Source organism: Strix uralensis, chromosome 5, assembly GCF_047716275.1.
Source record: "Strix uralensis isolate ZFMK-TIS-50842 chromosome 5, bStrUra1, whole genome shotgun sequence".
Taxonomy (NCBI): Eukaryota; Metazoa; Chordata; class Aves; order Strigiformes; family Strigidae; genus Strix; species Strix uralensis.
In genome coordinates this window covers 51,810,946-51,825,272 of record NC_133976.1, presented here as the reverse complement: position 1 = coordinate 51,825,272, position 14,327 = coordinate 51,810,946, and the positions used below count along the sequence as shown (strand labels likewise).

The window sequence follows — 14,327 nt, the reverse complement described above, 5'->3', positions numbered from 1 at the left end:
AGAAAAAAGACAACCTTTCATTGAAAGAAATGCAAAGTTTTTGTGAGTCTTAATGAAGAATATGCTCTGTTGTTTCATAATTGTATCAGACCTGTGTGTTTGAGATGCTGAAAACCATTGGAATTGGTGAGCGTCTGAGCGAGTTGCAAGGTAGGCACTTTCCCTTCATTGTCCTCTATCTTTGGATACCACTTGTTTCTGAAGGGTTTGTCTTGATTTGTGTAATACAACTTCTCCTCAGCTGTGCTACTTTGTTATAACTTTTATATGCCTGGGCCCTAAAACTCTTAATTACTTATGTTATATACCATGTTGCTATTAGAGTTTATGTATTGCTTCAATGCTTTCTACCCAGACTCCTAATTACAAGCGTTTCAAAACCTACATGTTAATAATTAAACTTTATTAGCAGAATAGGAAAGCTGGAACATTCAATTTCTCCCTTTATAATACCTTAATTAACTTGTTTATAAGACTGTGTGTGAGATACAAAAGCACAAATAAATTTAAGGGAACATTGTAAAAGAACAGTTTCACTAGTAAGTCTATAATTATTACAGTTTTTTTTCCCTCTGTTTTGATTTGTAAGCATGTGCCTATCATGCTTGATAATGTCATGCTCTTGGAGTGGGCTTGAAAAATCTGTGTGACATCTGTAAAATTGTTGGCCTGAGGTGGTTACAAAAAAGAAGTGGAGAGCTGCTCGTAGCTCAAGCAGAGGCAGTTACTTGCCAACCTTCCAGATCAGACCAACCCAAACCCTACTGCTGAAATTGTTTGTGTTTGTTTGTTTTTTTTTTTTATTTCTTAGACAGGAGGAGGGACAGCTTCATCTTTCAGTGACCCTTGAAGCTAGCTGGTGATGGGCAGGGCCAAGTACACAGTGGGAGCTGGAAGGGCAGTGGGGTTTCAGTTTCTTCCAGCCGTAGAGCTGTCTGGCTGCTGCAGGGTGTCTTCTGCAGTGCTGTCAGGTGGCTGGATACTGAGGCTCTCTATGCTTCTGTTGCCTTAGAATTGCTTTATGTATAAATGCCTTACCAACATATCTGTATTGATTAAGGAGGTAAAGAAAAAGAAATCCTAGCCTTCATGAATATAACTTTAGTAAGAAAAGCTCAGTTACAATTATACTGGGAAAAAAGGTATTATTTTTGTTCCAGAAAATTATATTCCTATATAGCAGAATAGGAATGTTTATTGGCAAATGTTGTATCTCTACCGTTCCATTTTCTAGTGATCTCATGCTGTAACATTTTCCATTCATGGAAGTTCAGGGGGAAACTCCCCTGAAATGCTAGGACTCTATCTTGTGTTGCTACAGTTTCCAAAAATATTGCAAAGTAAGCTGCTTCTTATGTATTCCTGCTAAAACTCAGGTCCCAGGGGTAAGAAAATTGTACTGTATGATATCTCATTTTACTGGTTGTATAAGAGCAAAGCAGAAGAGTTCAATCTTTCAAAAATTGTCCCCAAATTTTTGTAATGAATAATAGTTTATGAAATTCTGTTTTTTAAAAGGCCCAAAAGGATGAGTATGAGTATATGTTAAAAATTCAGACTTATTTTTTCTGCTTAAAATCTGTATCCTCTCACAAACTATTATGAAGCATCTGACACCACCAGGATAGTTAAAAGTAGAAATCATGTTATATCTTATCACTTGCCTCCGTGATCAGCTAGTCACATGTCTAAACTCACTAAATCTAAATGCCAATCTAAATCATGATTTCAATAGTCATAATTATATAGTTCTGATGCAGGAACCTATACATGCAGTTGCTGCAGTTTGATGTTGTTGAGAATGAATACTTACGTGCAGGAAGTTATGAAGCTCTGCCCCAATCTTTGGGACATTAGTAGTGAGTGAATTTGCTGTGGAATATGCAGAAATATGTGATAAAGGCCTTGCATATTGAGGCACTTGGCAAATCTATAATCAATGAACCTGGATTTTTTCCATAAAAAAAAATTATAAAGTGAAAATAAAATGAATGTAATACCTGTTAGCAATACAACCAAGAAACAAATACAGCAAATACTTTGTTCAATGAAAACTATCGTGTAGAATTATATAGTAATACATAGTAATAACCCAGAACCAGTTCCTTGATAAATTAGTATATCTAGATGAGTAAAGGGAGTATGTTGCTGGATACTTATAAATGATGGTTCATACAAATTTATTTAGCATAATCCAAATGTCTATGCTAGACTATGCTGTGGGTTTTTGTTTGCAATTTGCTGCTTTTAAAATATTTGTTGTACTTGGAAAATTTATGTCAAATGTAGTGGCCTTTGGGCTTTTCTGCTTAGTTGATGTTAATTTTCCAAGTCCCTGTCACCCAAATCAAAGCTGAATGTCATATGTTTAGGTCTGGCAGATTGAGAATGAAACTGGAAGGAGCTTTCAGGTTTTATTATGCTCCTCTTAAATGGGCTCTTAACCATATTTATCTAATGTCCGGTTAACCGATCAGGTAACCAACTTAACACACTTCCCTGTTCACCTGGGTTTAAAGGAAAGCTTTCATCTTGCATCAAATTAGATTTACCAGCACTGTAGTTCAATGAGTTGTAGGTGGTTAAGTTTGATGGCAGTGAGGGAACTTGAGCTTCATGTCCCTGTAACTTGCATCTCTGTAGATAGGGAATTACTGTAGTGAAACCCAAAGGGCTGCGTTGTAACAACGCTTACCGGGAAGAGGCGTAGGCTTACTTGTATAATCATTAATTTTTCTGTCCTGTCATAACCCATCTGAGTTTTCTGGTTGACTGGCAAAGAGGTCCTAATCCTGCATTTGATGCTGTCTTTTGATATGGAAATAATTGATGTCACACATTTAACATGACATAATTTATACAGAGCCACAGCCATGCAACGCACTTCACAGACAAATAAAATCAACAGGTTCCTGTCCAGCACAATCTACAGTCTCTGTGTGCAACCATCAGCCACAAACTGAGCTGGGATATCTGTGAAGCTACAGCCATAAAACAGTAAGGTGAAAGCTGGGGTGTATTGACTTACAGAGCCTTTAGGAGCTCAGATGTCAGCTATCCAGCTACATGCCACTTCAGGGGGGGCTGCGTGTGTTTCTCTGAGCAGTGGGTAGAGGTGGCACATCCTGAGAGCAATTCTTGTGCTCATGGGCTATGTCTAGTTTGAGGTTTTTGGCTTTTTTGTTTTAATTTGGGATAAAAGGTTGTGCTGATGTAACCACCAAGATATGCAGTAATAGGAGATGCAGGCTGGCTCTCTTCTGGCTGCAGTCTGAACAGTTTGGATGCAAGTTCACATTTGTGTTTTGGAATGGGGTACACCTTTATGCGCCAACAGGCTGCAGCTGTTGGTCCTGCATTCCTCACGGCAATATCAAAGTGGCTGATTCGGGACAGACAGGCTGCATATACTTATTCCCGGAAGGGCCCCAAATCACATACTATGAGGCAGAAGAAAATGTGTAAGCTGATGAGTGGCAACCGCTCACGTTGCCCAAGGGAGAATTCTGTACTTGCCTCTGCAACATGGGTCATCTTTAATGTAAATAGCTGGGCTCCAGGCAAGTTTTGGGTATACAGAACAGCTGGCATTCAAGTCTGCTAAAAAGACGACTCTTATTCAGAGCATTTGAAATGCAAAACACTGCTACCATCCTGTAGGTACTGTTTGCACTATTGCTGTCACTCAGCGGCAGCAATGAGGAATTATGTAGCAGAAATTCCTAGGGAGGAAAGGGCTTGAAATTGCCTTTCATCATACAGCAAGGGACACAGGATAGTAAGCAGGGAAAAGGAAGAAGAGAGAGAATTTCTGTTACCCTCAACTGAAATTTTTCACTTGCTTCTCTGCCCTTCACCCCCTATCAATGCATCTCAATAATACACAATGACAGTCTTAGTTTTGGAGTTTTCTCCTGTGTAGAAAATGGGTACTCCCAGAGTGTCCATGGCTGTTATATCCTGAAAGTGCATAAAACATTTCTTAATGAGGAGAGGAGTTGATTTAAAATTTTAATTTGATATCTGAATGTTTATCAACATCTTCTGAATGAACGTCATGGCTTGGCAACGCAATCTGTAAGTCTCGGTGTGATCCCTTGGTAGTTTGTGCTGGGTACAGACAGGCAGAGTATCTCCTTTCCTGTGGGTGTGAAAGGCTCATGCTTTGGCAGATAAACTGAGAACTGTGACAGTGTGCTCACGGATAACTGCAAGACCGACGTCACTCAGCTCTGTCCCATTTGCCGTCAGACTTAGAAATAGCACTGACAGTCTGTCATCACGTAGACCTTTTCCCTGGAGGCTGGTTGCTACAAGCCTTTGGAAAAAGATTTGGAGGGCATGTTAAAAAGCCTCTCGTAAGAAGCCCCAGTATCCTGTTTAGAGTACAGATGTTACCATTGTGGAAAAAAGGGACCTTTGCCTTCTTCCTGATTGTGCCTTTGAAATATACACTTGACACCATATGTTTCACTTCTCTCAACAACATCAGAACACAACATTTAATAATAGCATTTTTAATTCCGGAAAGCTCAAGGTTCTCTGCAGAAGAAAGATGTGCTGTGCTGCTCCTTTTACAAATGTGGTCGTGGAAATCCAAAGAAGTAAGTTGCCAAGAGCCAGGTTCATGATAAACTGGAAAGAGAACAGGGCCAAACCTCAAGCCAGCCTTGGGATGACAGGATTTCCACACCTTCCATCTCCTGAAAGGTTTCCTTTCTTGTGATGCTTCCCAGTGTGTGTGTACGACCCCATCTATGGGATTTCATTGTGTGGGAGTTGGGTTTTGCTAAATAATCCCACTGTCTCCCTCCATGGCCTATGTGTAAATCAGTGTGGATGATTTGTGGCTCACAGGTGGGACTGCTGTGTCTGCTGTGCAGGGTCATGCAGCAGGAAATGGATGGCAAAGATGCGGCTTTCGCAGGGAAGTCACAGGAGTCATCTGTAGAAAGCTCAGGCTCCACCTGACAGGCCTGCTTTGGGCAGTGCCTCTGCTGCCCCGCCAGAGATTTGATTTTCCTAAAACAGGGCAATGCAGGCAAACCCAGTATTGATGTCTGTTCCTCTGAAAGCTGAATACAGTGATGTACACCCTTGCACAGTGATCTTAAGTCTAACCAGACCTTCCATTCCTAATGGGCATTATTTTTTAAAAGGTCACTTTAAAAAGATAGGCAAACCAATGTAAATATCAAGAGTTAAGCATTGTGGGTCATGCCAACACGCTGAAGTGAAGGAAAGCACTGGTAAAGGATGAAGTTAGTCTGTGCCTCTAAGGACAGCTGGGCATTCAGTGGGGGATTTTGAGGTATTTGAACTTTAAAATTGACACAGTGGATGGCTGGGATGACTTAATTCTTTTATCATTAATTTAAACCATAGAAATGAACTTTAAAAATACTTTGTGAGAAGAATAAACGATGAGAGAATTCATCTATGGGCTACCACTTCTATTTATGTCAGTATGAGTCCAGCCTCACGCTCCTGCCAGTATCTGGAAGGATTTGTTTTAGTGGGTTGAAGGTTCAGTTGAGAGTAGGTGCAGTGTGTGGGATGAGCATTTATTCAAACCCTGTGGGGTTTTGAAAAAAACAGTGAGTGAAGTACCTGGTGAGGCTGTCAGAAGTATGGTACCATGCAGTATTCTGCCACATTTAGGGAGTCATATGTCTGTTTTGGAGTGAGGAAGGAGAGCTGTACAAACCAGCTGTGTGTGAGAGAGGAGGGGGAGCTGTCTTTGCTCAGCCAAGCAAAATGAAATGTATTCTGCAAACATGCCATGGAATAAGAGTCTTTCTGCTCCTACTACAGGCCAGGGAGGACCTAGCAGTGTGTGTGTGAGGGGGGGAAAACAAAGGGGGAAAAGAGCAGCCTTTGACCAGAGAACTGCATGGCATCATAGCTTGATATACACTAAACTTACATTCTGAAGACGCAGACGATTTGATTCCAGCATATGAAAAGAACCATTTATTGAGATGTTCACAAAGTGTGGTACCTGCAGAGACTGCCAAGATGGCAACAGCTCCTAATTCAGCTTGCATGGAAGGGCTCTCCTGACCTGTGGGACCGGTGCCTCTACCCAGCAGCTATTCCTCCTCCACCATAACTTGCTGCCGTGTGCAGCAGTTGTTCCTAGTTGCCCAGCCCACTGCCCTGTGGTCACAGCTCTTCCAGGAACCGCCCCAGGGCCAGGGCTTTTGCTGCTGGTGCAGGACATGGGAGCCGTAGTTGCTGGTACCCGTGGCAGTAACTGCCACCACCGAGAGCAGAGCCCAAGCAAATGGAGCCACAGGCTTGATTGGAAGGTGTGACTAATGCAACACCGAGGTCTTACGAGACTAACTGTATTATCCTTGCTTCTTAGAAGCTACATTAGGAGAGAGTGCTTTCTTCGTGAATATATTAGCATGTATGTTAATACTACTGAGCTCAACCACACATGATATGCCTCTAAATACATATTGCACATCCCTGCCTCATTTCATCTTGAAGAGAAGTTTCATCATTTTGTAGCTAGTCTGGTATTATTTAAATAAAGCTGATATTATTTAAATAAAACTCTTAAAACTTTTGAATAAACTATGATTTATAATAAGCCTTGTATTACTAAAGAGCCAAGCAGATGAAGCCTTTTATGTGCCCCTTTTCCAATTACTTACCCTCTCTATGCTTTGATCAACTACATCTGGCAAGGCTTTAAAAAACTCCGGAAAGTTTCTGAGGAAATAAGGATGTTTCATCCTAGGTGTTGGAAACTGCACAGTCCCCTTTGGAAATGTGCAATTATGACTTCAGTGAAAACCCCAAACCCACAAGATTTGCCTATTTAATTTCTTACTGACCTTTACCTCCAGAGTTCCCCACCCTCTGGCACATTTTGAGTCATGAATTAACTTTCATGTCTGAGCTGAAGGACTGAAGAAATCCCATTCCCATTTTAAAGTTTTTTCCAGCAGCCTTCCAACTTCAGCTATCTTATTCAGCTGTGCAAGAAGTATAGGAAGGATGGCAAGTCATCACCTGTCCCTTAGTAAACCCACTCACTATGAATTTGGGATAACTTGTGTTAGAGTTGAAGAGGAAACACCTGCTGAGAAGGTGAGGTCTAGGATTTATTTTTACTTTGGATTTTCAGATCTTTCATTTTTGAAGACCTCATTACGTGAAAACACCAAGGAGGCCCTTGTGTCAGATAATTAACCTCTGATAGTAGTGTTACCGCGGAACATAAGATTCCAACAAAAAATGTAAATGGTGGCAGGGAAATATTTTTTTAAAATCTGCAAGCTCCCCCTAGGATAGTTAGCTGTGTTGATTTATGTATTTGTATATGCCTTGGGACTGTTGCTGTCTCCAGCTAAACAAAAGCAGTGTGATTCATGCATGAGCATCATAACAACTGTATCTAAAGGGTAAAGTCCTGCTGCTGTTGCAAAGGAATCAGTCTGAAGGAACTCAGATTTACTTTGTGTAACAAGGTAGAAGTGGTAACCCAACTAGTCTACTTTTTCCAGAAAAGAAAAAAGTACATCTCCTGTACAACTTAATGAGTGATTATAAAAACAGTATTCTACTTACATGTTTCAGTAGTTTAAACTATGTTAAGTGTTACTGATTTAAATGCATTCCTGAGTAGGTATTTTGAAGATAAATGCAACAGTCAGGAACCCTGCTGAACTCTTAGGAATTTAAGTAGATTGGCATATGCGTGCCCTGGAAAACATGTTTTCCTTGGGTGTTCACAAGTATGGTTTGAAGCTCCCCTGTGCTGGGACACTGAAGGATTTATCTCCTGGGTGTAATGTGCAGAACTGGGGACTGAACTGGTTGCCATGTTCCACTGAACATTGGAACTTTGGAAAATGCAGACTCTGATTGATTATTTAGTTGGTTTGACAGAATTTTTGTAACATGTTTATTGTGAGAAGCTCTGGGTATAGATTGTTTTCCAGCAGCAGCATTCAGCTATGTCCAGCATGCCTTATGCTACTGCAGTCAAACCCTTACAAGTGAGTCTGCCCCAAAATGAACAATACACTTAATACTTCTGGTTTCCTCCTTTCTTTCCCCTTTGGACTTCTGAACCTTTAGGACGTGCTGTGTTTTGTGGGGTTTTGTTGTAGCCACAAGGTCTAGATTTCTTTTAACAGAAGTCGAGGTGGCCACTTGAGTTTATCTGGACAGTAACTCCTTCCAAGAGCTGGAGCTTTGGTGAAGAGCCAAAGCAGCGGCTGTCAGCAGGAGGAATGGGACTGTCACCCCTCTCTCTGTCCGGCCATTCCCCTGGGAAATCATCCTTGTCCCGGCTCCTGCTGCCCCCCAGAAGCACCAGCCTTCAAAATTTTTTTTTAAAAAAAGCGATTTATGGCCCACTCCCTCTGGCTAAAGCTCACTCCCACACTCTTCTCCCCTCAGGCATCCTCCCTTTTCCGAAGCGGGGGAATACTGCAGCCCCGATCCCCTCACGACCCGACCGTTAGGCTTCACAACGCGCGGCCGACGGCCCTCTTCGCCCTTCGCGGCGGGAACCGGAGCGCTGAGGGGTTAATCCGGGTGTGCCGCTTGAGGAGAAGCGGAGCGGCTGCCGCCGCGGTGCGGGAGGGCCGGGCACGCCCGGAGGGGCGTGCCCGGCCCTCCCGCACCGCGGCGGCAGCCGTGAGCCCCCTCAGTCCCGCGGCCGTTGGGCTGGCGGTTGGGCGGCTGTCGGCGGGACCCCTACCTGTGCGCGGGCTTTTGGTGGGCGCCGCTGAGGAGAAGGAGGTGGCGGCGGCGGGGCAACATGCCGGGTAGCGACACGGCGCTGGCCGTGGACAGGACGTACTCGGACCCGGAGCGGCACCGGCGCCGCAAGACGCGGGTAAGGCGTGTGAGGGCACGGAAAGGGCGGTCGGGGGCCACCGTTGGAAGCGGGAGGCCCGGCGAAGTGAGTGAGGGTGGTGGGGCTGCCCGGTGGGCCCGGGTGCCGAGCTCTGGCGACCGTCAACCTGCAGCGTGTTCCTGAGAGGTTTCCGCGTTTGCTGTGCTATCAATCTAAAGGGAAGGTTTTTATCTGTGCTTCTTTCATATTCCTACTCTAACTACTCTTTGGTATAGGGAAATGAAATGAAACTGGTTGTTGACATAACAGAAACCGATGTTCAAGATATATCCACGGTAGAAACTAGTTGGAGGCAAGAACTTACTCACCAAAGTCAACAGCGGTGATGATCTAATAAAGTGACACTGTGTCTGATCACACTGGTGAATATGTGGTTTTGGTCTTGTTTCTCAAAGTCTGTTTAATAACATCAGGTGATTGTGTCTAGCAGCAGGGAATGATTACAGTTCCCTTCCTGAAGTTATTTAAAAGAGAACTGTGGCAGGGATGGTGAACGACAGAAAAGATGTATCTGTGTGTGCTATGGAAAAAGTAAGAACACACTGTATATCCATGATGTATGCCTTTATGGTATAGTTTTTCTTACGGTCTGCTGGCAAGTTCATCTTTTTCTTACTATTTTGATGTTTTGTTCATACAATACATGATAAACACGTATAGGCAATGCTAGTGATCCTTTCACGTATTTAGTAGCCTTTGTGGTGAATGTCCTGCTGATGAAGGCAGTTGGCTCTTTAGTTAATGCACAGATTTCAAATTCTTACCTAAATGCTCAGCTCAAACAGGTGTAAAACAAACAGCTCTTTCTTCATATGCAGTGCAGGCAGATGTGAAGAAAAAGGAGGTTGTTCTAGCTGATTTGGGATATTGACAAATTCTGTTTTCCGTGATGACAGCCTGCATCTGTCAATAAAGGAGCTTTACAGTTTGAAGCGTAGGGATTAGCTACTTGTGAAGGAAGACTGGTTTGGGGTTTTTTGGGGGGGAGGGTTCTTCGGGGCTTGGGTTGTTTGTTTTTTTTTTTTTTTTGGGGGGGGGGTGGTGGTGTTGTGTTCTTTCTTTGTGTTTTGTTGTGTTTTGTTTTGTTTTTTTCCTGTACTGCACATTAGCAGTACTTTTCATCCCTCCAGCCCACTAATGGACAGTGCTGGAAAGGAGATGGTGTGCTTCAGATTGTTGTTGCATAATGAAATGTTTTAAAAATAGGTAACCCCATACACTCTAGCTTTACTACTGGAGTCCCTATTCTTAAACACCTCCAGGGATGGGGACTCCACCACTGCCCTGGGCAGCCCATTCCAACGCCTAACAACCCGTTCTGTAAAGAAATGCTTCCTAATATCTAGTCTAAACCTTCCCTGGCGCAACTTGAGGCCATTACCTCTTGTCCTATCGCTTATTACTTGGTTAAAGAGACTCATCCCCAGCTCTCTGCAACCTCCTTTCAGGTAGTTGTAGAGGGCGATGAGGTCTCCCCTCAGCCTCCTCTTCTCCAGACTAAACAACCCAAGTTCCCTCAGCATCTTCAAGGTCTTTTCCAACCTAGACAGTTCTGTGATTCTGTGAGTCTACTGTGTTCTTCATACTGTAAGCTGGGTGCACATGCTAGTTGTAACCGAGTTAAAAATTTCATGTATTTCCTTTGTTTTTCTTTTTGAAAATTGAACTGATTAGTTTTTCTTCATTGTTCTTGCTGTAAGACTAATGTATACCTAGCTTACTGTGGCCATGGAAGAAAGTTACATACCTTGAAGGATGATTTTTGGCATATTTAAGAGGTTAACCTGAAGCCTAAACTCTGTAGTCTAGCTGCTCTGCTTAAAAGCATAAAGTATCATGGCTAACGTTCAGTGTTGTGTATTGTGCTTGTGTATTGAAAAATAAAAAACCCTTCATGCTTAAGACAATTTTATGAAAGCATCGGGCTTCTGTCTGATTTGGGGTTTCTTTTAATCAGGATTAGCCACTCCTTCCCTTCCTGCGACCACAAGAACTGGAAATATAACTCTGTAACAAGTTTGTAGAGTTGTATGTAGTTGCATTCCTCCAGGGTTTGGGCTTTACAAGTTGTGTCAGATATCACAGAACTTGTAATATAATTGCTAGAGGTGGTAGCAGCTGGTTGTATGTTCCAGATAGTGGCAAGAGCTTGCATTAAATCCATTTGTGCTTATTCTGAACAAATCGGATTTTTTCCTGAGTGAATTACCTGGATAACTTCAACATTCCTCTTACTGCTTTAATCAAGGGGATGGAAATGGTCAGGCACTGGAGCAGCAACAGCTGATGGTATTATGTAGGAAAGAAGCAAGAAAACAGGATAATGTTTTTCAGTTAGACACTGAATAAAAAGCATCAGAGCAGCTGGAGTTAAAGCAGCCGTTCCCAAACATTCATGGAGAAAAACAACGCTGAACACAAACATAGCAATACAGAGTTGATGGGAGGACACTCAGAGAACCTGAACAAGCTAGGGAGACTTGTTTGTGCATGAAGAAAGTCTTGGAGTTGGTTTTGTCAGCGGGATAGGGACAGTGTATAGTAAGTAGGGTGAGATCTGTTTCATGAAGCCCGGGAAAAAGAGAGGTGTTAAAGTAGTTGCTGGATTTCATAGTCTGTATAACATGGGCTACTGAGTCCAGTTTTTAGGTGGGCAGGTTGTGAAGGACTTCTCCAGCCCTGTAGGTTACTGCCTGTGTCTTTCAAGCCCATCTAGATTTTTCTTATGAGAAAGTAAAGCCTCCTCTATGGACAGGCAAGAAGACAGTTCCAAAATTGCAGCTGTATATACTGTAGGAAAACATCATCAAATTCAGTTTGCAGAAGTGTTAGAACAACTTACTCTGAATATAGCCTGAGTTTGTAAACGGTAGAATCTGAGGGGAAGAGGATTTTAAAATACCTGCTGCAGCTAAAAAGCTTCTTCAGTGTAAGGCAACAGGTCTGTTTGATACCTTCTTCTTGGAGGCCATTTGAAATATATCCTGGGCTCTGCTAACAACTTTCCAATGAACCATGTCACATTTGGTGCAAAGTTCCCAGTACCTGAATGAGAGAAAATACTTTAATGAAAAACAGCTGTGTTATTTGTAACATGGGGGAGTCGCTGCTGCCTAAGGAGGCCAAGTATTTTGAGGGAGAGGCTGGATTCCTTTTCTCTTCCTTGGACAAGTCACAAGAGAGCCCAGCTATGCTGTGCATAGCAGCACAGAGTGGGGCATAAAACTACTGTTGCTTGTAGTGTAATGGTATCAGTGCCTGACAGTTTTGGTATTATTTGATGGGTACAGATTCACAGTCATGTGGTTACCTTGGTTCTGGTTCTGGTCATTCATTCCCCGCTTTAAGAAGGGTACCCTTCCAGGGGACTTTTCCTACCCCTCCTTGTCAATAGTATCTGGTCACTGTAATCTGGATTACTGCAGCTCGCTCTGGTGGCACAGGTGGAATCAATGTGGACGATACGGCTATGCAAACTGTTTCAGTTCTCCTCTGCTAATGCCAGCTATTGTAGCTTCACTGTGCTTCATATCCACTACTAGTTGATTCCTACAACGCTTGGAAAATGAATCCAAATCTTTCCAAATCAGGATTTAAGCCACAAAGTAGGACAAGATTTGGGAAGAAGGGTTGCATTTTTAGCTGTCATGCACCAAGTACTGTTGTTGCTGGAATGTAGCTTGCGGGACAGCTAAAGAGTGTTATGGTGCTTTAGGGAACAAAACCATTTTATAGTGAGTACTGTGGGAGACTAGAGGTGCTCAGATTCTGGCTACACTGTGCTTCTTGGGCAGTAAGTCCATGCAGAGGTCTATGCAGTTGAAATAGTAACATTCCTGATGCTCAGACTAGCTTGGCTATGCTAATTTATGCTTCATTGTGTTGATTTTTGCTTCTAGAGCATTGTCAGGACTGCCTTTCAGGGCTCTGTTAAAGCTGTGATCTCTGAATGCTCACCAGGTTGTCCTATTTAGACCTCAGAAACCTGTGTACACAATTTTTTTTGCTGCTGATCAGGGCATTGCTCTTCACTCTTGATCACTTACTCCTTACAGAACAAAAATCCTCCAGATTTTATCATGGTTATAAATGTATACGTATGGCTTTGTAGGAGAAGAATCCTTTTCTAGTACAAGTAAGACACGTGAGTTCCTTTACTGCATCCCATCAGAAGTCTATGCAGCAATACGTCCTGCTTTTAACAAGTACCAGATGCTTTGGAGAGAGATGCAGGAAGTCCTAATTACATGGTTTCTTGCACACTGGACCCTATTCAGAACTTTATTAGTGGTAGACTTATATTTGAAATAGTAAGACTTCCTCCTCTATTTAAAACCAAAAATCCTTAGCTGTTAACAGATGTGGTTTATTTATTAACAAGTAGAGAATCTTAATTTTAATCTTCTTGTGCTTTCAGCTTTAGTGAGACTACCAATAGAATCAGTGTTTTGTGTATGAACTGATTCTTACACGACAACACACACAAAAAGGCTTACGTTAAAAAACAAAACAAAAAACAACAAAAAACAAAAAACAAACCAAAAAACCCAGAAATCCACTTGCTTTCTACTGATGAAGAAACATTCTGTGGAATGTCTCTTCTCACTTTCCATGTCTCTCTTATGATCTGTCCCATTCATCTTGTCTATAAGCAAGGTAGTCTTTTTAATAATCTCTCCTTGTATGGAAGTCATTCTAAGCCTCTAATTGCTTTCATCATCTGTCCTTAAATTCCCTTTATTTCTTAAAGTCCATAGTACATTTAGAGGAAATAACATAAAGGGACCTAGAAGGATTAAAAACATAAAAAAACCCCACCTCGAAGCAACCAAACAGCAACAAAAACCTCGACCTAAAACAGAAGACCACTGCATCCACAGTTATAGGAGAAAAGGAGCTTTAATCTCCTGGTGGTCCTTTAAATGCAGAGATCACCGTGTGTGACTTGTAACCAAACCTCCATGTATTTTATGCGCAAAGAATTTAGACATACTTTTTCCAGAGTTCTCTCATGTTTTGACATAAGATAAAGATAATTTGATGGGATGGAATATTGTTAAGACTTTCAAGCATTGTTTTTAAATCCACGGTGTATCTAGAAATGTGTGAAACCTGTCAAAGAGTAGGCTGCATGATGTAGGGTTTTTGGGAATAAGAGAGGGAAGCCATAACTGTAATGTGAACCCAAAATGGCAGATTAGCTGGTTAGTACTGAAGAAAGGCCCCATTTGTTCATTTAAAACAGTTTTGGTTATATTGTCATTGTAGAAATGTTTGGAAAACTGTAACTTCTCAATTTTTTTGCTTGTGCCAGAAAGGAATGCTAGGAAGTTTACAAAGTTGGTATCTTTTTTGGTATACTTTGAGTTTTGGGATTAAATACATCTCAAAGACAAAGGTCAGTGCTAGGTGTAATTTGTTGTTGTCAAACAAAATAAAGGGG

At 42.1% G+C, this 14,327-nt stretch overlaps 1 protein-coding gene across 2 annotated transcripts in view; it reads left to right on the top strand.

Moving 5' to 3' along the window:
- The window catches only part of TMCC3 (transmembrane and coiled-coil domain family 3), a 144,043-nt gene that overhangs the window by 86,763 nt on the left and 42,953 nt on the right, over nt 1-14,327 (top strand). The window contains exon 1 of one of the 2 annotated variants that reach the window (XM_074870761.1): nt 8,666-8,863. The exons of the other annotated variant lie outside the window; for it this stretch is intronic. Coding sequence (XP_074726862.1) covers nt 8,786-8,863 — 78 coding nt within the window. The 5' untranslated portion in view covers nt 8,666-8,785. Of the gene's footprint in view, nt 1-8,665; nt 8,864-14,327 lie in introns of those variants that run through there. 2 annotated transcript variants of the gene reach the window in all.